This window comes from Triturus cristatus, chromosome 6 (genome assembly GCF_964204655.1).
Source record: "Triturus cristatus chromosome 6, aTriCri1.1, whole genome shotgun sequence".
NCBI classification, from domain to species: Eukaryota; Metazoa; Chordata; class Amphibia; order Caudata; family Salamandridae; genus Triturus; species Triturus cristatus.
The window spans coordinates 1,123,840,205-1,123,860,526 of record NC_140589.1 but is presented as its reverse complement, the minus strand read 5'-3'; the positions used below and the strand labels follow the sequence as shown (position 1 = coordinate 1,123,860,526).

Below are 20,322 nucleotides of genomic sequence, written 5' to 3'. Positions count from 1 at the left end.
GGTTATAATGAGTTATTGACATTAAAATACATTCACAAAGTGGGATACGTTTCCAATCACAGAATGTCCTAAATACAATAAAATGTGGAAGCACAAGCCATTTGTCTCCGAGCCATGGAGTTTCATCAGCACTTCTCCCTTTTTCCACAACAGCAGTTCAAACATGAATGGAAAAATATCCTAGTTTGCAAATGTTTTCTATATAATCATGGCTCTGCCATATTTGCATCCTAATGCAAGATCTGCTGCATGATCTGACCATTTAAACTAATAAATTGTTTATAACTCAAACGTATAAAAAGTTTAAAAATAAATTGATTTGTGTTGCTGCGGAGTAGATGGCCTATTGCAAAGGTTGACTGATCACCTTTCTCACTGCTGCATTTGTATGTAACACTGGTACTATTGAGGCAAAATCTTTCCAGAGACTGTTAGCATGTGTACAAATGTCAAAATAATAAAATATCAGAAAATATACTGCATTACGCTGCAGCCTTTTTTTTTATGCATACTTTAGTCAACACTGCAGCATAATTTTGTCCTTATTTGGTGCATAATTAATTCCAGTGGCCCCACAGCAGGCAGCACATGTTAAAAGTGCTAGTGAATGAAGCAGAGAGACTGTGAAGTTTGCAAACTTAGTTTGGTGTGCATGCAAATTCTGCATTGCCAATCCCTGGTGAGTTGCAGCTACTACTGCTGAAACAAGGCAGGGCCGGCTTTAGCGCTCGTGGCGCTCTGTGCAACAATGTTTGTTAGTGCCCCCCAATGACCACCTCTGCCATGGATCCACTCACTAACACCCTTTAACAGTGCTTCTCAAGTCTCCATAACCACACTCTATCTCAGATGCATTTAATTTGATGATTTACAGCGCCACTCATACCATTTTAGGGTGTCAGAGCACTTTACATCACAAACATTACACAGAGACAATCAATACGTGTGTAAATCAGTGTATAGGAAATGTTACATAAGACTAAGGATTACAGGAGGAGGAGCCTAGCGCGCATCCAAGATGGTCGCGTGAGCACAGGGCTCCCCGGACCCTCTCTGCTCCTCGGAATCTATCCTGAGAATATCCTGACGTGGCTTATGGAATCTGGGAGATAAAGACCAGCTGAGCATATATCTCTTTTCAAAACTCAAATCGGACCTGGGAATCCTGAGTTGTCGTCGTCGGAACTTTTGGGACCCACCCGACGGAGGTGACCGGGGTGAAGGTGACCCGAGGGGCCGGGCTGCAATTGAACAACAGCGGCTTCAGCGCGGTGCCAGTTGCCGATCCACCACTTTCGGTTTCGGTTTTGCACTTCAGGAGACCGGCAGGGGGGTGCGCTCGGGGTGGCGAGGTGCTTCCTGGGCCTCTGAATGAGGTTTTCTTTCACCTGCTACTAGAGTGCCTATCGCCTCGGACCCCCTCTACCGACATTTTGTGGTCTTCTTGCTGGTGCCCTTACACCTCTTGATTGGGTGTCCCCTTGAGTGACCGTGTTCACATGGGGGGCAAAGGGGGTCCCGAGGGCCGCAAGACCAAGGCTTCCCTCCGCGGGGGAGCAGTCCAGAGCAATAACATGGACCGATACACCCAGGGCAGGGGGCCCTCTGGCGCTGCTGGCCCCCCCTCGGATACTGCGGAGGGAGGCGCAACCGTCTCTACGGAACTATCCCTGCAGGACATTATGGGCGCCATTGAGGGCATTAGGGAAACCATCGCGACGCAATATGAGGCCCTGGCCCGTAAGATTGACACTGTCGCGATTGATGTCACCCTGATCCGGGCCGACCTCTCCAAAACTAACGAGAGGGTCCAGGCTCTCGACACACGGACCTCCACCCTCGGTGCGGAGGTGTCGGATCTGCGGGCCGCGCTTGGAGACATCAGGGTGGTCAACGATCATATGGCCCGGCGGCTTGAGGACTTCGAGGGACGGGCCCGACGCAACAACATCCGCGTCATAGGTGTACCGGAGTCCTCTGACGGCCGCCCGGTTGACCTCGTGGTCGAGGAACTTATCCTGAAACAGTTGTCCCCGGCTGGCCTAAGTAAGTTCTTTGCCGTGGAGCGGGCCCATCGAGTTCCGGGCGGTCGGCCACGGCCGGGGGCCCCCCCGAGGCCTATCGTGGCCAAACTGTTCCACTACAGGGACCGTGACGCTATTCTGCAGGCCTCACGGACCCACGGCCCGGTTCGTCATGAGAACTCGACCATCAATTTTTATCCGGACTTCACGCAACTGGTCCAGAAACAACGGATGGGATTCCAAGGGGTGAAGCGTCGTCTCCGCGAGCTGGGCCTAAAGTATTCGATGCTCTACCCTGCAAAACTCCGAGTGGAACATGGGGATCGGACTGCCTTTTTTGACTCTCCCGTGGCTGCAAGTGACTGGCTGGACTCTCTGCCGGACGGAGGTGGCCGTCCCGGACCCTCTGCGGGCACCGCGGGTGACGGGTCCCCTTTAGAATGACTTTTGGTCCTTGATTTTGCAGTTTTGCACTGTACAGTCGGGTCTTATTTCACTTGCATATTGTGTTTAACCAGGACCAGTGAGGGGGGCGGGCGGGGACGGGTCCCTTACCTCCTCTGGGGTCTTTTCGTAGAATGGGGTTAGAGGGGCGACAGGCACACTGCAAGTTGGGGGGGTTTTTTGGCCCGCAGGGGTGCAGGGTGGGGGGAGTTGGTCCTGGGGTGGGGTTGGGGGGGAGGTGGGGTTGTTTTGCTGTGTGTTTTTTGTTTACAGGGCGAGGTACTGATTTTTGTCCACATTTGGGAACTGTGCTGCAGGCTGGGGGACCCTTGATCTATTGGGGGGGATGGGGGGGGACGGGTTGAGGCTTATGTCATGGAACGTCAATGGGTTGGGGGACCGTATCAAGCGGGGTGTAGTACTGCAATATTTGCGTCGTTTGACTCCTGATGTGGTGTTTCTCCAGGAGACGCATCTGGTTGGTAATGTTTGTCATGCAATGAACAGGGGGGATACCGCCTCGTGGCCCATTCTGGCTTCACAACTGGCTCCAGGGGGGTGGGCATTCTCCTGCGAACCTCACTTCCGGTGGAGATCACTAAGATAGTCTCGGATGACAGAGGGCGCTATGTGTGCTTGATTGGGAGGTGGGAGGGGCAGCCCCTTGCCCTGGTTTCAGTTTACGTCCCCCCGGGCCTCCAGAACTCCACCTTCACTGACTTGGGTCGAATGCTGCTTGACCTTCCGGACAGCCTCCTGTTCATGGGCGGGGACTTTAATTCTGTGGTTTCGGGTGAACTGGATCGTCACCCACCAAGGACCCTCCCCGCTGCCCAGGCATGGCTGGGTGGGATGCTGGATACCTTCGGCCTGGTGGATAGTTGGAGATTAATGCATCCGACCCAATGTCAATTCACCTTTCACTCGGGGGCGCATGGGAGTCTCTCTAGGTTAGACTACTTCCTTATGCCCGCGGCGCAGACTGGTCGGATTCGTGAGGTCAGGCACCTGGCGCGGGGTATCTCCGACCATTCTCCGCTGTGGCTTCTTTTCGACACCGGGCCGCGGTCTGCAGGGCGGATCGCTCCCATTAACCCATGGTACCTGCGAGACCCTACGACTCGTGACAGCCTGGTCAAGGCTATGGACCAATACTTCCTGGAGAACGAGGGGTCGGTGTCGTCTGCAATGTCCCTGTGGGAAGCCTTTAAAACCGTGATCCGCGGACACGCCCTTTCCCAGATAGTGGTGGCTAAGAGGGTCAAGAGGGAGGCAGTGGTGACGCTGGAGACTGACATAGTGGGGCTGGAGTCGGCCTTGGAGGCGAATGTCACTCCGGACGGGCTCCATGCCCTCAGCCTGAAACAGTTTGAGTATAGGTCCCTGGTCACTGACGCGGCCAAAACTATGTATAGGGAGCAGCAGGGTCGACTGTACGATGCCGGGGACAAGGCGGGAAAGTTGATCGCGTGGCTGGACAGGAAGGAGAGAGTGAATCGTGTGGTCCCGGAGTTGCGTGCTGCGGATGGTGTGTGTGTGACGGAGCCTGACGAGATTGTGGAATGTTTTGCCGACCACCTCCGGGCTGTGTACTCCCCAGTGACTGACAGGGATGAGGACGACTCTCGCCTTCTTTTGAGGGATATCGCCTTGCCCGGCCTGTCCGTTGAAGACCGTGAGCGGCTGGACGCCCCCTTGTCGGCGGATGAAATAGCGACCGCTATCCGCTCCCTTCGCTCGGGCAAGGCTATGGGTCCCAACGGTCTGCCCATTGAGCTATATAAATTGCGCCCTGACAAGCTTGCGCCCTTCCTCAGTCGCATGTTCCGTGAGTCTCTGGCGGCGGGTTCCCTCCCGGCCGACCAGCGTTTGGCCACGATAGTCGTTATCCCCAAGGAGGACAAGCCGCGAGACCGCTGTACTTCTTACCGGCCTATTTCACTGCTAAATGCGGAGCCTAAGGTCCTGGCGAAAGTCCTTGCCAATCGTCTGTTGAGCGTCGTGTGCGATCTTATTCATCTGGACCAATGCGGATTCATCCCGCATCGTAACACCGCTCTTAACTTGCGGCGTCTTCACGGCGCCCTTGCCAGGGCGGAGCTCCTCTCCGAACCGGCCGTGCTGGTTTCTTTGGATGCCACGATGGCTTTTGACACCATCGAGTGGCCATTCCTCTGGGCTGTCTTGGCTAAGTTTGGCTTTGGGGAAGGATTTATTGGCTGGGTGAAGCTTCTTTACACGGGACCCATGGCTCAGGTGGTGGTGAATGGGCGGGTTTCTCGGCCCTTTGCCCTCGGCAGGGGCACGAGGCAGGGATGCCCTTTGTCCCCTTTGCTCTTTGCTCTCGCCCTGGAGCCACTCGCGGCTTGGCTCCGCTGGGAGCCCTCGCTTAGAGGGATCCGGTGGGCCCCGGGCTTTGAGGATCGGGTTTCGCTGTATGCGGACGATATTCTCCTATATCTCACCTCACCGCGGCAGTCGCTCAACGTCCTCTTTGACGTTTTGACTTCCTTTGGGAATAATTCGGGCCTCACGATCAACTGGTCTAAATCCTGCGTCTATCCGATCTCCGGTGGTCCTCCTCTCCTGCCGCCTCGGCTTCCGATCCAGGTATCTCTGAGCGGCTTTAAGTACCTGGGGATATACGTTTTGCTGGACCCGGTGGCTCGCTATGAGCAGAATCTCCTGCGTCCGCTTCGGCGATTGCGAGAGGACACGGCCCGGTGGTGCAGGCTGCCCCTGTCCCCGCTGGGTCGGGCCGCGCTGTTCAAAATGATGTCCCTTCCCAGGTTCCTCTATGCACTCCAGAATTCCTTCGACGTCATCCCAGTGGCCTACTTTCGGGAGGTGGAGAGCCTGCAGAGGAGATTGGTGTGGGACGGGCGGGCGCGTATTGCTCTTGCTAAGCTTACTCTCCCCTGGTACGACGGGGGCATCGCGCTTCCCGACATTCGCAGGTACTATTGGGCCGCGCAGCTTTCGGCCATCAACCATGCCACGTATGCGCCTGGCCTGAATCCGGCGTATGAGATGGACAAGTTCCTGCTTCCCGGCGGGGACTATAACAGGGCGCTTTACTCCCGCTCGGCTGGCCGGACCCTTACGGGTCCTACTAAGATTGCGGTGCGGACCTGGAGGGCTGCCACTACGGCCACGGGCTGGAGTGAGCGACTGACATGTGCTACTCCTTTGTTTGCCTCCGATCGCCTGGGGAGCCTCTGGACTACGAAGGGGTTTGACCAGTGGGATACGATTGGTATCAGCAAAGTGGGAGACCTGTGGCATAAGGGCGCGGTTAAGACTTTCGCGGCTCTTCAGGCCGAATATGAGCTTACGGACAGGGAGTTCTTCCGCTATGCCCAAGTTCGACACGCCCTGCTTTCAGTCTTTGGAGAGGGGACCAAGATCCCGGTTTCTTCGCCCCTCGAGGACCGCATACTTGACGGACATGTCCCTGACAGTACTATTTCTTTAATTTATAAGAAACTGATTAATCATCGGGCTGACCTCTTGGTGCGCCTTCGGGAGGCTTGGACGGGGGATGGGGTGGAATTGGACGACGAGGACTGGCAGTCTGCACTGTCGTCCCCCAAGGAGGTCGCCATTCCGGCCCGACTCCGGTTGGTACAGCTTAAGATTCTCCACCGGGTGTATGTGACGGGTCCTCGCTTAGTCTCGATGGGATATTCCGATGATGGGCTCTGTAAGCGGGGTTGTGGGCTCAGCGCCACCTTTCTCCATATCCTGTGGGAGTGCCGCGAGGTGGCGGACTACTGGCGCCGGGTACATACGGTTATGGGACAGGTCACTGGGGTTGTGCTGCTGCCGGAGGTGCGTCGCTGTGTCCTGAATGTGTGGGAGCCCAATGATTATAGCGCAGCTCAGACTCGGTGGGCGGCCCTGGGGAACATGATTGCCAAGAGAGATATAGCACAGCTTTGGGGTGCCCAGCGGCCGCCCACCGTGTCAGTATGGAAGGAGAATATGGACTGGTGTATGTTCAGGGAGAAGACTGTGTATGTTGCCCGTGGTAAGCCGGGGGCATGGGGCAGAATCTGGGGGCAATGGAATGCATATCGCGGGGGTATCTGTACGCCCCCCCTGGTGGACACCGATATCGCCATGTCCCCCTGACCCTTGACGGTTCCGGGCACCTTTTGGAATGACTACATATGGACGTTCGTTTCCCTTGGCCCCCCCCCCCCGTCCCCAGCCTCCCGGTACTCCTTCCTTTCGCGTGCTGCTTAATGGTCTGAACTTGAGTTCCCCGGAGGAAGCCTGACCTGCACTGTTTGTCTTTATGCCTCGCCTTTTGTTTTTCCTTTAGTTTTTTGTGTTTGTTGGACTTAAGTCTCCTGTTCCTTTAGAACTATCCGGAGTCACTACGGGGCCGAGCCCCGGGAACCGACTGCAGCTTTGATAAATGTATATTTTATTCTGTACTTAGCGGCCGGCCCTGGTGGTTGTAGGCCCGTGCTTGTAATCGAATTACTGTTCAATAAAAACTTTAAAAAAAAAAAAAAAAAAAAAAAAAAAAGACTAAGGATTACAAGTTAAAGGAGTCAAATGACAACCATACTAGTAGGCCGTATAGTTTAATAGTGATTGGTCTGGAGAAACACAAACTAAGAATTTAAAACGTAATACCATGGTTGGGGGTTCTCTTTAATAATCAGAATTGATATCTGTCCAAAAGAGCACTTTTTGCAACATTAGGATAATCAAAGACTGAGGGGGGGAAACATAATGCACTAATTTATACATGCAGCTCTTAGATGGCAGTTAATAGCTAACTGTTCTATGTTAGGATTTTAACTTATAAACTGCAAGTCACAAAAGGATCTCTCTGACAAAAGCAGTAGCCCACTGACCTATTTACATGATGTGCACTGTGTGATCTGCATGGTACATGTTCTTTGCCTCAGGCACATTAACCCTCTGAGCTACCTTTCCATGAGTTAAAACTTGCACTAGGCAACATTCCGATCTCTCTCTAGGAAGAACATTAATCACCAGAGTCATCATGACATTTTTATTGTTGCTGAAAATTGCTGGAGGCCAGGAAGGAGGCAATGAGCGCTTTTATAACCATAACATACTTGCAAACATAATGCCTCCACCCAAAGTCAGCACCTGGTGTGGTCACACCAGTTGCACTGCTCTAAAGCTGGCCCTTCTCAAGGGTCCTGTGACCTTAGTGACAGAGTCACTGTTGTTCTAGGGTGTGCTGCTTCATAGGCCTGCCCGCAAGACTGGAGGTGAACTTCTCTGTAAGGTTTGTGGTGGACAAGCCTTGAAGGTTAACTTACATTTGCCATGCTAGGTTCCACCTGCTGGTGCTAAGACACCAGAGCTTCTAAGGACTTGCGAGAGCTTCTAAGGTCTAGCATGGGATTGTGCTCCCTCAGGAGAGTGGTCTGGTGGACTGGTCATTAAGGCAGAACCTGGTTCCCCAGTTCCAAATTAAGCAGCTCTGGCCATAGTGCCACATCCTCTCCCCTACTGAACCATACTGCCCACTGAGAAAAACTCACACTGCCTTTAGCTACAACCCAATTGTTGCCAGATATAAACACCTGGATGCGGCTCAATTTAAATTACGCACTAGACAAGAGCAATATGCGACCTACAAAGAAAAAGTAACAACATCCTCACTCATAAGGAATGCAAAATTTAGCAAACCAAGTGAAATGTAAGCAGGAACAACATGGTTACCTTAACGCTTTTACACTCACTATTCAGAAATCAGTGAGTTCTTTTGCATGAATGGACCCATTTCAATATCCATTGCTTATATCCTTACATAAGCAGTATGGTCAAAAGACCACATCCCTGGAAGCAGAGCCGCAGTACACATTTTGTTTTCCAATCCACACATTGTAGTACCTCCGGGATTGGTGCACTAGTTGCAAGCCCAGGGAAAACAAAGACAAGAAAGCAAAAATAGCGCTTCACTGGCAAACTCTGTAAAAGTGGTGCTAATGTGTTTGGATGTGAATAAAATCAATCTGGCCAGTTTGCTACCACTCTGTCTTACTTTATCTACTTATTTTTCATACGTTTAACCTTTTATTACCAATGCTGCACTTTGAAATTAAAATGTCAGAAAAATACGACATTTCCTGCAAAAGTGTTTTTTTTTTTTGGATCCATTTCACAGTGGAGCAAATAAAAGAAAGGAGAGGAAAGAGAGTGAGAACCCCGTTTTGGAGTCACGGTTTTCAGTAAGACCAAACTGCTACACTGAAAGAGAGGTAAGAGTCCTGTTACTGTTCTCTGCCGCGTCACGAACGCATGGAACTCCGAGCTTTACTTATAGGCTTGCGTCCTGGGACGCATTTTCAAAATAAATAAGTAGAGGAACGGAATCCCTGGAATCAAAGTGGCGGCACGCCGCGCCCGGCCGATCCCGCACACTTCGACCACTGTGCTCATGGCATGATTCCTGGGGCCTCTGACTCGGTTCAGGTGACCGTGCCTACGCACCAGTAAAAGGAGCAGCATTGTTTTTTTTACTTACTTCGGTTACTGCTGATGGCACTGACTTACTAAGAGGCTGCCTGCTGCTTCAAAGTTCCCGCCTCTATGTCGTATTAACGGGTGCTGGTGACTCGTCCAGTACGTGTGTGCTGGGGTGTTGTCCACGTCTCTGGAATTAAAAAAAGTTACGCACGGCACGTTGCCGCAGCCCCCTGCCCTATAGTACCAAATGTAGCCCAATCAGTGGCCCGCCCACCTCCAGCAACACTGAAAGCACATTCATTTGCATTATGGAAATGAAGTTATCGGGCTCGCTCTCGCAGCAGCACGGCAGAGAAACACTCTTCTTCATCGAGGAGAGGACTCTGGAACTGTCTGTGAAGTGAACAGCACTGCAGTAAGGCAATAATATTTAATTTACTTTGACCATGACGTGCAGACTGCAGTGCAGTGCAGTGAAGTCGTGTCGGTGAAGTAAGTTGGCAGTGGCAGTGTAGACCCGGCCCTGATAAAAAGGTGCCGGTGCTAAGCACCAGCAAGCACCGGCACAAATTAAGCACTGGACTCTGCAAATTTGAGCAAATTATTTGCCTAATTTGTGTGTTTGGCATGGAGTGTCGTGTGACGAACACCAGTTCTGAGTTGTTCTTCTGTTTAGTATTTGTTAATAGATGTTGTCTATCAAAAAATCTGTCTCTCTTATATGAGTGTCGCACCAGCCGGCGCGGATACCCTCTTGCCAGAAATTTGTCTTTCATGGCTTCTGCCTTTGCGTCAAAGTCACAAATGTTTGTGCAGTTTCTGCGCAAGCGCATGTTATATCCTGCTAATGTTTATGCAATGCCAGTCTACCACCAGTGGAATGTTCATGTGATGATGTAGTCAGAATGTTGGGAATCTCCAGTGAGTAATGTCAGTTGACTGGGGCTGAGCTGCCTGCTGGCTGCTCCTGGTGGGGTCTTTATCTGATCTAGACTTGGTCTTTATTCTATCTTTATCTAATCTACTTGTGATCCTGTACCATCTTCCAATAAACCTATTTAAATCATCACTACTGAATGGACCTGATTACTACAGAATTTTGGCGACGATTTTACTTCAAGGACCTACTCCTGTCACCTCTACAAGATCTTCAAGCAACTTCAAAATATCAACTCAACTCAAGTCATCTCAACTGGCATCTTGACCCCACCAGTGACCTCCCATCGGTCGCCCACTACCACTCTGCCAGTTGTTCCTTTGTGTCTGCGCAAGTGCTGTGCCCTCAGTGAGAGTAAGCCTGCCAACATTTTCAACGTCTTCTATCGATGCTGCGCCTTCATGTGAGGGTAAGCCTAACGTATGGGAAATACTGTCTGCCAGTTGTTCCTGTGAGGAAAACCGCCTGAGAAGTCTACACTCAGTCTTGGGTATCTACTTTCCAGAGCTATTGCTACATGTCTTTTGCTGTACTTTCAATTCAAAACTCCAGTTCCTGTCAGCACAGCACGTGTGTTTACAATTCAAATTGCCAGTTCCAACCGTCACAGCGCAGAGTGTCTTCAATTCAAGGTACCAAAGTACCATTTCAACTCTTTTAGCAGCTCCTGCCTCTGCCTGCTGTCCACACTACGACAAGAAAACTCTGTTTCTTCTATGCCTATGGTGTGTGTTCAAACCTGTTCAACTCTAACTGTATTTCAAATGCAACGATGTCACAAGCAATCAAAAATATTGCACCTGCGAAGAAAGTCTATTGTTTGGATATTACTTTTACATGTCTACTATCTACATGGGCGCAGCACACATCAAGATTTACATGGACATGTGCCTTGCTCCAAATCCGTCTACCCTTCCATGGATAGCGACCTAGCAGGAACACCAGTGAGAGATAAGGATGTTTCTAATTTTAAAAGCTCGGTTTCGTTTACCAAGGCAAGTGGATGTTTTGGATGTTTTCCTGTTTTCAGTGTTGCACCACGGGACGGTTTTCAATCCCCTCTGAGTGGTTGTGGCATCTGCTTGCTACCTTCCTGGCAACTTCAGTTCAGTTTTTTTTTGTCCATTGAGATCGGGAGATAACTTTCGGTTTGGGCAAGTTAACGTGTTTGGGAACATTTTGCCTGCTTAACTACACTCGAGAAAACTTCATGAAAGGGTTATGCGTTTCAGCCTGACATGCAGAAGAGCAATTTTCAAACAATATGGTGTGTGACATTGTTTTTGTTTTTCCTGTGTTTTACCCGGCGCTGTCTATTTTGAAGGTGTTTCGATTTGGAAGGTGGGCCATTGTTTTTTTTTTTTATTTCGATGGGATGGCAGTTTAACATTATTTTATTTGAAAGAAATCAAGAGCGTGCGTTCGTTTGTGCACGCGATCTCACCTCTTTCTCGTCAGCTTCGGAACTCTTCCTACGTTGTTTTGTTAGCTGATGAGGGACGCTCTGCAGCAAGGACGTGCGTTGAGCCACCCGGCTTTACGTCAATTTACGTGCCGCCATTTTGTGCTTCAACCGGAACTCTGTACTTCTTCAATTCTGTCATATTACACCGTTTTTCTGCCAACCACGTTTGTCAGTTTAGGTTTTAATAAAGTTTATTCAAGCTCTATGTGGTTAGCAGAGCGATCATGGGAGCAGTAATTACATGTTCTGTTTAACATTATGTTGGCTCGTGGATCTCCGTGAGGTTGGAGGTTTGAACTCTATCAGCTGACAGAAGTTTTAGGTTCTTTCAGCGTTTTATGTTTCTTCAACAAGAAGGTAATGGGCTAAAACCTGCTATCGCAAGGGTTATCGGAACCAAGTCTCATTCGATTATCAACAGTGACTTGTTTTTTTTGGTGGTGGCATTCATGTACTCGAGTGCAGCGTGTAATGTTAAACATTGTGAAACCTTCTTTTTAAGCTTTTCTATATATATTTATATTGAATGTATTTTAATCCACGTTCTCTTTCTTACATCAAGCTTAGTCAAAGACAGCCATCCTTTTGTCACAAAGGTATGCGGGTTTTGCATTGTCACTAGTTCTTTTAGAGGTTGCACACATCTTGACAGACTGTCATATGGAACGTTAACAAATGTACTACTAGCTTTTATTGTCATACATGTTGTAAAGGGGTTTTGTTCCATTTTCAACTAGTCCATGACACGGGCAATTATGCGTAGGTTACTGTGTTTCCGCATAAATCAATTTACGGGTTTTACCAGTACGCTTTCGAATCTACCTGTCTACAAGGTGTATCTATGCAAAGGTTACAGTCCTTTCGCATGAATCAATTTTATGGGTTCCGACTCAAAACATTGTCAATTTTATGCAAGGGTTTTAGTCCGGTTGCATAAGTGTGGGTTCCGACCCAAACACTGTCAATTCTATTGCAAGGGTTTCAGTCCGGTTGCATATGTGGGGGTTCCGACTCACACACTGTCAATTTTATGTAAGGGTTTCAGTCCTGTTGCATAAGTGTGGGTTTCGACCTGAACACAGTTACGTCTTCGGTGCACGGTGGGGTTTCCCACACAATGTTTGTTTTTACATTTATTTTAGTGTAGGTAGTGTTTCCAGTTTTGTGCACAACACATCGCTATTTTGAAGAGATTTGTCAAGGGTTCTTACCCATCCAGTTTAGTTCACATACTTAGCTTAGGTCTATACTTTATTTGAATGCATTTCATATTTTCAATGCTAAGTATGTTTTGTTGATATATCATATCTTATTTGCTATTTTGCACTGTTATCTTTGCATTACAATTTTTGTCATTGCTTTAAGATGGTGGTGTTTAGAAGGGAAATTACTCTTGTATTTCTCTTTCTTGTTTCTATGTTCTTTTCTGTTTCCTTCTGAGTTCTTGTGTTTTTTGTGGATTCTGCATTTTCTAGGTTTTTACCGTGTTTTCTTTCTTTGTGTTTTCCACATCCTGTAGCTCTAAGTTTTGTTGGTTCATTCCTCTTCTGCCTTCTTACATTCCTGTTCTGGCCAGTGGGTATGTATTGGGGCAGTCTTTTGGAGTTTCTATATTCGTTTCTTTTCTCGTTTCAAGATGGGATGATGTTTCTATCGTTGTTTTCTATGTTGGTTTCTATGTTGGAGTTTTCTCTGTTTCTTATTTTCTTTCAGGTTATTTTCTCCATGGTTGTTCTCACACTGTTTTCTATGATCGTTGTTCTCCTTGTTTTCTATAATCACTTTGCTGACACATTTTCAGGTTTTCTCTTATGTTTCTAGTTTTCTATTTTTCGGTAAAGAAAGGGAGATATGTTATATCCTGCTAATGTTTATGCAATGCCAGTCTACCACCAGTGGAATGTTCATGTGATGATGTAGTCAGAATGTTGGGAATCTCCAGTGAGTAATGTCAGTTGACTGGGGCTGAGCTGCCTGCTGGCTGCTCCTGGTGGGGTCTTTATCTGATCTAGACTTGGTCTTTATTCTATCTTTATCTAATCTACTTGTGATCCTGTACCATCTTCCAATAAACCTATTTAAATCATCACTACTGAATGGACTTGATTACTACAGCGCAGTAACTGTCCAAACGGAATACTGTCTTTCTGGGCTATAGGGTGAAAGCTGTCGTAATGTAATAATGTATTATGCGCTGTCATGGGCGTCCGCAGGGAGGGGCAAGTAGGGGCGCTTGCCCCTCCCCCCAGAGCGCTCCTCCTTGCACCCCCACTCGTGTGTGTCAGCCCGGGCTGGTGACCGTCTTGTTTGCAGCGGCACCCGAGTACTTCACAGGTCTTTAAAAGACCATTTACGTGTTAACGAGGCTTTTTGTGAGGCTTTGTTGTTTTTTCACCCCTTCATCTCCACTGTGCCTATTGCTGGAAGAATTAGACTCCCCACCCCCGAAATATGTAGTAGTCTACCCCCCCGAAATTTGGGCTCTAGTTGCGCCTCTGATCTGAGACTAAATATATTTTCACCACCCCTTCTGCTGTGCTCCGAATCCGCTCTGAAACTGAAGCTAATTTGATACTTCTACCAGGCCAGAGAGTGGCGTGCGTTGTACATCACTGGAATTTTTTTGTGAGGCTAACCGATTATGAGTATGACTGTGATTACAAGTGCAAGTAACATTACTTGAGAGGCCGAGTGATGATCTGAGACTAACTAACTATATTGTGTACTGCTTACTATTACCAATGATTTCGTACTGAAGCTGTCAAGATACTACGTCGTCACTTACCTTAAAATTTCCTGTGACGACGCAGTGGATTTTTCGCAGGGACGCAAGGGACCAACTTCCCAAAAATCTAACTTAAAACTTGTGATTGTAAACTACAACAAGATACAAATTAGAAATAAGGGAGGAAGGCCGGATACTGGACGTGGTTGAAAACTTGCTGTCGACCTGCGAAACAAGCAAGGTTGCGTCAGACTTTTAAGTTTCCTTTAAACCTTTTACCTTCACTACTTTTGTACTGTCTACGTTTTCTTAAAATTCTATCTCTGGGCCTACCTGCGATCAGAGTGTGAATGGCCTACATCCAGTATGTCTATTCTTGGTTGTTAGAGGAAGAGGAAGTCAGGCGATCTCTTGAACGAGGTTCATAGATGGTATTATCGTTGAACTGTAAAGCAAAACAACAAATTACCCTTCTATTTCTCACAATCCTATATATGTGGTTTTTATCATTTGTTTTCAACTCACTTGTAATTCATGGAGCTGGTCTTGCTTCTCAAAAGTATTTGCCTGACTAATTACCAAGAGATAAAACAGAAAATATGCCACAAAATTCTACGTATTCCTTTCTAGGAATTAAACATATCTTACTAAGTACTTTCAATACACATAATACACAAGTTTTTGTTCTTTCCTTCAATGTAAATTTTCTCATGCGGTGCGATTTCTTTTTAATTGCTGAGATCAGAGTTCTTCTTTAAATTGCAGAAGTTCCAAAAATAGTTTAAGCACAATTAGCTGTCTTGCGACGGACGCCTTATTATAAAAAAGTACTTAACTCCTTCTCTTGTCTTTTCTCTTCGCAGGGTCATGTCGCGTAGGAGAAAGCATCTGAAGATCAGAAGAAACCGGAGATCCCAAGGATAACAGGTAAGACACGAGGAGCTCAACAATGATGCTGCTCGGAAAACAAGCGGAAGGCAAAGCGCCTTCCAGAACACCGGGTGTGGCTTTTGTAGTCAGCCGCTCCCAGTGTTAGCGCACACCGTCACGTCATACGGAGGTGCGTGTTGAAGCACTTTTATTCATTGTAGGTTGAGTCTGCAATTGCACGGTTTCCGCCGTGTGCGGAAAAACGGAAAAGCAACCAAAGGTGTACAAAGTCTCAGAGTGTCATTTCGTTACGCATTGAAAGGTGACATGAGTCCTAGAGTTCAAATGAGTCATGTTATAAGGATGATAAGACACAAAGCGCATCAAACATCAAAAGTGCTCATCAAAGCATACATCATAAACAGTGTGAATCAAACCATACTGTAAATAACACAATACCTCAGAGTATTTAGACAATACATTACCCAACATGTAAAACATGCTGACAAAGGAAGTGCCGGAGCACGGGAAAGGGGTGGGTCTTTCTAAAATCCAGCTTTACCCTGGTGTTTAAGAGTGATTACGCCGAATCATGACAGAATCTTTCTGATGGAGTAGGTGTTCTCTTTTTGTTGAATCCACTGCTCTGAGTGCTGACATAAGGGCCAAAAAACTACAGCTGCTGTCTGATTGTGAGGAAGGGGTGTCTACTTTCCAGATCATTCGGGGGTACTTTTCTCAGTCCTTGCACTGGATCTGGCTTAATTACTGTACAATGTGCACAAACTACATAAAACCAAGAAGAATATGTTTCTTTTCGATCCTCCCACTCTTCATTTCTCTTTTGGTCTTCTTAAAGTGCTGTTTCCAGTGCTATTTCCAGTACTTAATGTGTAAAGAAGTAAATAAATAGTTTTAGGGACCCAATGTTTTTTTCTTAGAATCTGCCACCCGCACTGCTGAACACCAGGGTGGCCAAATACCAAGGCTGCTTACTCTTGATTCCAGCTCACGCCTCTTCTGTTCACCACCTTACACTTCTCTCTCTTTCTCCGAGTCTTGCCCATTCTTTTTCATCTCTGCTTCATGAACCCAGTTGAAAAGTGGGGCCTCTTATTTTGGTATCTGGGCCTTTTCTACTCCAGTCTGACACTGACTGAGTCTCCCAACACTTCTCCCCCTCCTTAGAACTCAGAGAGGGATCTCCCCTCAACTCTTAAACCTCCAATAAGTTTTGGGTTTTGTCTCTCCCTTGTCAGTTGAAAAATTAGATCTGTTCTCCGTTACTACAGATGATTCCAGTCCTGCAGTCATGGTAAGTTGACACTCAATTGGGCCATGTGCCACAAAGTCCACTGTAGAACTACAGGCTGTATGGCACTAGTCACGCTAGTCGCAGAGGCAGCAGTAGATGGGCTTGCCAAACAGATTTTTGTAGCATCAGCCAGTCAAAATCTATTTATAGATGTTAAATCACACAAACAACCACTATATGGTGGCAGATACTGGAGGTGCCTGCATTCTCTTTCCTCAAGGACATTTTATTAACTTACAAACAGGCGCTTCTGAGTCACCTCTGCCGCTCATGGTCCAGGTGACGCTGTCTTTCCTGAGAATGTTTCTAAAAGCAGAGAAACACCCTGATGATCAGACAAAAAGGAACCATTAACTGAAAACATGCTGAAAAAGATAGAGCGATATGGGGTCTTACATACAGCATAATTGCGCTGTGCAATTGTTGATGACCTAGTGTCCTTCACTTTGCTATCAAGAGGCCCCAGTTGAGAGTCTCATCTCTGGGAGTCCTGGCGTTTTAGCCAACAGCAGTTTGGATTCTGCAAATCTGCTGTGATGCAGGCAATTTCAGAGTCTTATGCGACATTGCATTTTATCTTTTGTCGAAGTATTTCCCATAATACCAAGGCAAATTTAGGCCATTTGTTGCAGTTTTTCACTTCCTCCTGTTCATTTGTGATAGTGCTTTCAAGTAACTGCCTGCAACAGCCTTAATTTATATCCGGCAGCTGCAGCCAGGTAAGAGCGGTGGGGATGGTGGGGGATTTCGATGGACAACGATGAGTGAAAATTAATTATTTATTTAATTTTCTTTCGTCATCGTCTGTCAAAATACCCCTCCCCCCCCAGAAGGCCATTTTCATTGTTTGCACCAGGGTCCAAGGCATCTATACTGCTTTAGTGGGATAGTACAAAATAAACATATATGGCAGTGGGAAGTTCCATAGATTGAGTTGTATCTTCAGAGCAAAGACCTTGCCCAGAGAATGATGTGGTTGCCAAGTCTGCCAACATTCTGATTATTTGCTGGATCAGGCTGCACAGTACTAGATGGGCTCCTGAAAGTTGGGGCTGCATGCACTGACCTTGTGGCAGTTTTCACTCAAAAGGAAGTTTCCCTTCAAATGGTGTTGCATGAGTTCTGTGATTTTTGGCCAGATTTACAACTCACAAATCTTAAATTTACAAAACACTGATAATGTTGTTTCGAAATTGTGAAAATGAGTTGTCAGATAACACCTCGGGGTAAAAATGGTTGCCAAAGATGTTAAATCCCAACTTCCAGAAATGTAAGTGATTGGGGGGGCCTCCACTCCTAAACAATATTGTCATGGGGGCTTGGCCTAAAAAAGTTTGAAGACCTCTGATCTACACAGTGTGACCTTCGGGAGGGGCTGGATGCCAGGAAGACAGTGCTGCTGATCAGCCCAATTCCACTGAATAGTATCAAAGAGAAGGCAGCAGTTTTTAAGTAAGTTCCAGTAACTTTAATGCATTCCACAGCCTCAGCATTACCTCCTGGCTGCATATCTAGGTTACTCTAAGTGAACGGTGATCTAGACTTACATGCATGGAAATGACAAGGAGGACAGTCCCCTCCGAATATGCAAATGTAGTGTAAACTTGTAGTGTTCAGCTTCTGGGGTGCCAGGGGGTAACTTTAGGGTTCAGGTTGGGTGTGGGTTTTATGGTGCCAGGGAGTAATTTTAGGGTTCAGGGTGGGTTAGTGATTGGGGTGCCAGGGGGTAATTTTAGGGTTCCGGGTGGGTATGGGTTTTGGGGTACCAGCTGCCAGGCGGTAATGTTAGGGTTCCAGGTGGGTATGGGTGTTGGTGTGCCAGGGGGTAATTTTAGGTTTCAGGGTGGATATGGATTTTGGGGTACCAGGGGGGTAATTTTAGGGTTCAGGGCGGGTATGAGTTTTGGGGGGGCAAGGGTAATTTTAGGGTTCAGGGTAGGTATGGGTTTTGGGGTGCCAGGGGGACAATTTTAGGGGTGTTGTGTCCTACTTTAATGTCTGATGGTCAATCGGAATGGGTATACCTTTAAGGTGAGAGTGTGCGTGCTTGGAATGTCACTAGGTGAGTGACATTCGGATTCTGGGCAGTAGCGGTTAGACTTGGGGATTGAGTGGAGGTGTATCCTGGCGCTCACCTGTTCATGCATATTGCTATTGTGGAATAAAGTATTTCTGAACCACGACATGGCGGTCTTTGCTTCACTACAAGGGGTCAGGGCGGGTATGGGTTATGGGATGCCACGGGGCTAATTTTAGGGATCTGGTAATATATGAGTTTTAAGGGACCAGGGGGTAATTTTAGGGTTCATGTGTGCTCTAATTGTTGTCCAGTTTTAAATGCAGAATTCTAGAGTACTAGAGACTAATTCACTATTTGCACCTAAATGAATTGTAACAGTTCGGCTGATGGTTATTTTTATATTGATGATATGTATAACTGTATATGTTGCTGTATTTTTAATATGTACTTTTTATGATGATTTTTAAACCATCGAAATAAAGATTTTGAACTGAACTGAACTGAAATGCAGAATTCACCACTTTTATTTTCTCAGCTTCGCCTGAGCATTACCCGATCCCGATTGTCTGCCATTTTAGCCCCACCAATATTGATTAACATTAGATACGCCCCTTCATTTGCCAGGTTAGCATCCCCCCCTCCCCTGGAAAAATTTCTGCGGACGCCCATGTGCGCTGTTGGTTTAGTATACAGATCGACAGCTAACATCCCCAAGTCATGTTTAATAATAATATCCGAAAATTCAATTTGGGCATTACTTGAAAAAGTAAAATGTAGGTTAGGATCGCATAGATTTAACCATGTTAAAAACTCATGACATGGGACATTGTGACATCTATGCACACTGTCTTTGAAGCTTTTAAGCATGGTTACTGTGTCTGTTGTTCTCATGGTTCACGGGTATCATCACTACTGCTGCAAAAAGAGGCTGCTAGATCTACTGTCATCGGTATGCATGGCCTCTGGTCCTAGTAAGGTGGATGCTGCGTCTCTTTCGGGGAAACAGAAGGGTTGGTTGGCGTGCGGTCGCCAAGGAGACTCGCTGGCTCCGCCTCCGGGTTGCGATTGGCTGTTGGCTTCCTTCGCCCTTTGCCCCGTGCCCCGCTCGCTTCCTGCTCCTCCTCGCGGCCTGGACGAGGCAGCGCCGGGGTATAGGAGTCCGCAGCCCGCACCATGCGAAGGAAGTCCCGTGCCCTTCTCTGCTTCGCCCTGCTCTGGGTGCTGGGCATCGCCTATTATATGTACTCGGGGGTCGCGAGTACCAGCGGCGGCGGCAGCAACAAGGTAAGAAAGCAAAGCAGCTTTTGCTCCCCCCTGTGGCTTCTCACCGTGCCTCGCGCTCCAGCTGACAGCGTCTCCTCCAGCAGTCTGCTGCCAATTACCTCCCCCTTCTGCCCTTCTCATGTCTGCTCGCCACCATCCGCTGCCTCTCCGGCGGCACACGGCCCCTAGGCTCCGCAGTTCCCGTTATCATTGTGCAATACTCCTGCTGGCTGCACACTAAGCCGCAGCTCCCTCTTCCCCCGTTCATTCCTCACAGACTCCCTCCTGCAGCCATAATTCACGACAGTGCTGTCGGCGACACTATGATCACCCGGCGTCTACCGCCTGCACCAAGCTAACTCCTCATATTCGACGGTTAATCTGCAGTGTCCATAGTGATGTTATTATTTCGTGGTTGATGTGTCACTTGCATTCTTTGCGATCTCTTTGGCTGTTTGTGATACTGTTATTTGCTGGTGATGCTTTGATCTTTATTTGAGCCGCCCCCTCTCTTGTACAAGCAAAGGCTCTTTACCATAAACTGTTTCACAGCATTTGTCAGATGGCATCCCACTTTAACTCTCTGGTTTGTTGGATGCAGGCTTTTGCAGGTAGCACACTGTAGTGGTACTGTTTTGGATTCCTGTTGTGTCTTTTTCTGTAATCCCTTCTGTATATCCTGTGCATCCTCTTTAATGCATTTGGCGTGCTCTGTGGTTTGTCGTGCAGCTCTCTTGATACTATGGTCATTCTCGATGCAACAATGCTTATCTGTGCTCCGATGGTGTGCACACGCG

The 20,322-nt window shown here is 47.8% G+C and overlaps 1 protein-coding gene and 1 long non-coding RNA gene across 4 annotated transcripts in view; one reads left to right on the top strand and one right to left on the bottom strand.

The window, feature by feature from the left end:
- LOC146821063 (uncharacterized) overlaps positions 1 to 11,441 on the bottom strand; it is a 61,183-nt gene extending 49,742 nt beyond the window's left edge. For both annotated transcript variants that reach the window (XR_014963089.1, XR_014963090.1), the window contains exon 1: positions 11,312 to 11,441. This is a non-coding gene — a long non-coding RNA (uncharacterized LOC146821063). The remainder of the gene's footprint in view (positions 1 to 11,311) is intronic.
- Positions 11,442 to 11,540: 99 nt separating this feature from the next.
- Positions 11,541 to 20,322, top strand: part of GALNT2 (polypeptide N-acetylgalactosaminyltransferase 2) — a 948,626-nt gene continuing 939,844 nt past the window's right edge. The window contains exons 1-2 of one of the 2 annotated variants that reach the window (XM_085612020.1): positions 11,541 to 11,689; positions 14,921 to 14,984. Coding sequence is in view for 1 of the 2 variants with exons in the window: in XM_085612019.1 (XP_085468145.1) it covers positions 19,436 to 19,546 (111 nt within the window). In the remaining variant the exon portion in view is untranslated. Of the gene's footprint in view, positions 11,690 to 14,920; positions 14,985 to 19,351; positions 19,547 to 20,322 lie in introns of those variants that run through there. The other variant, XM_085612019.1, reaches the window with a different exon arrangement.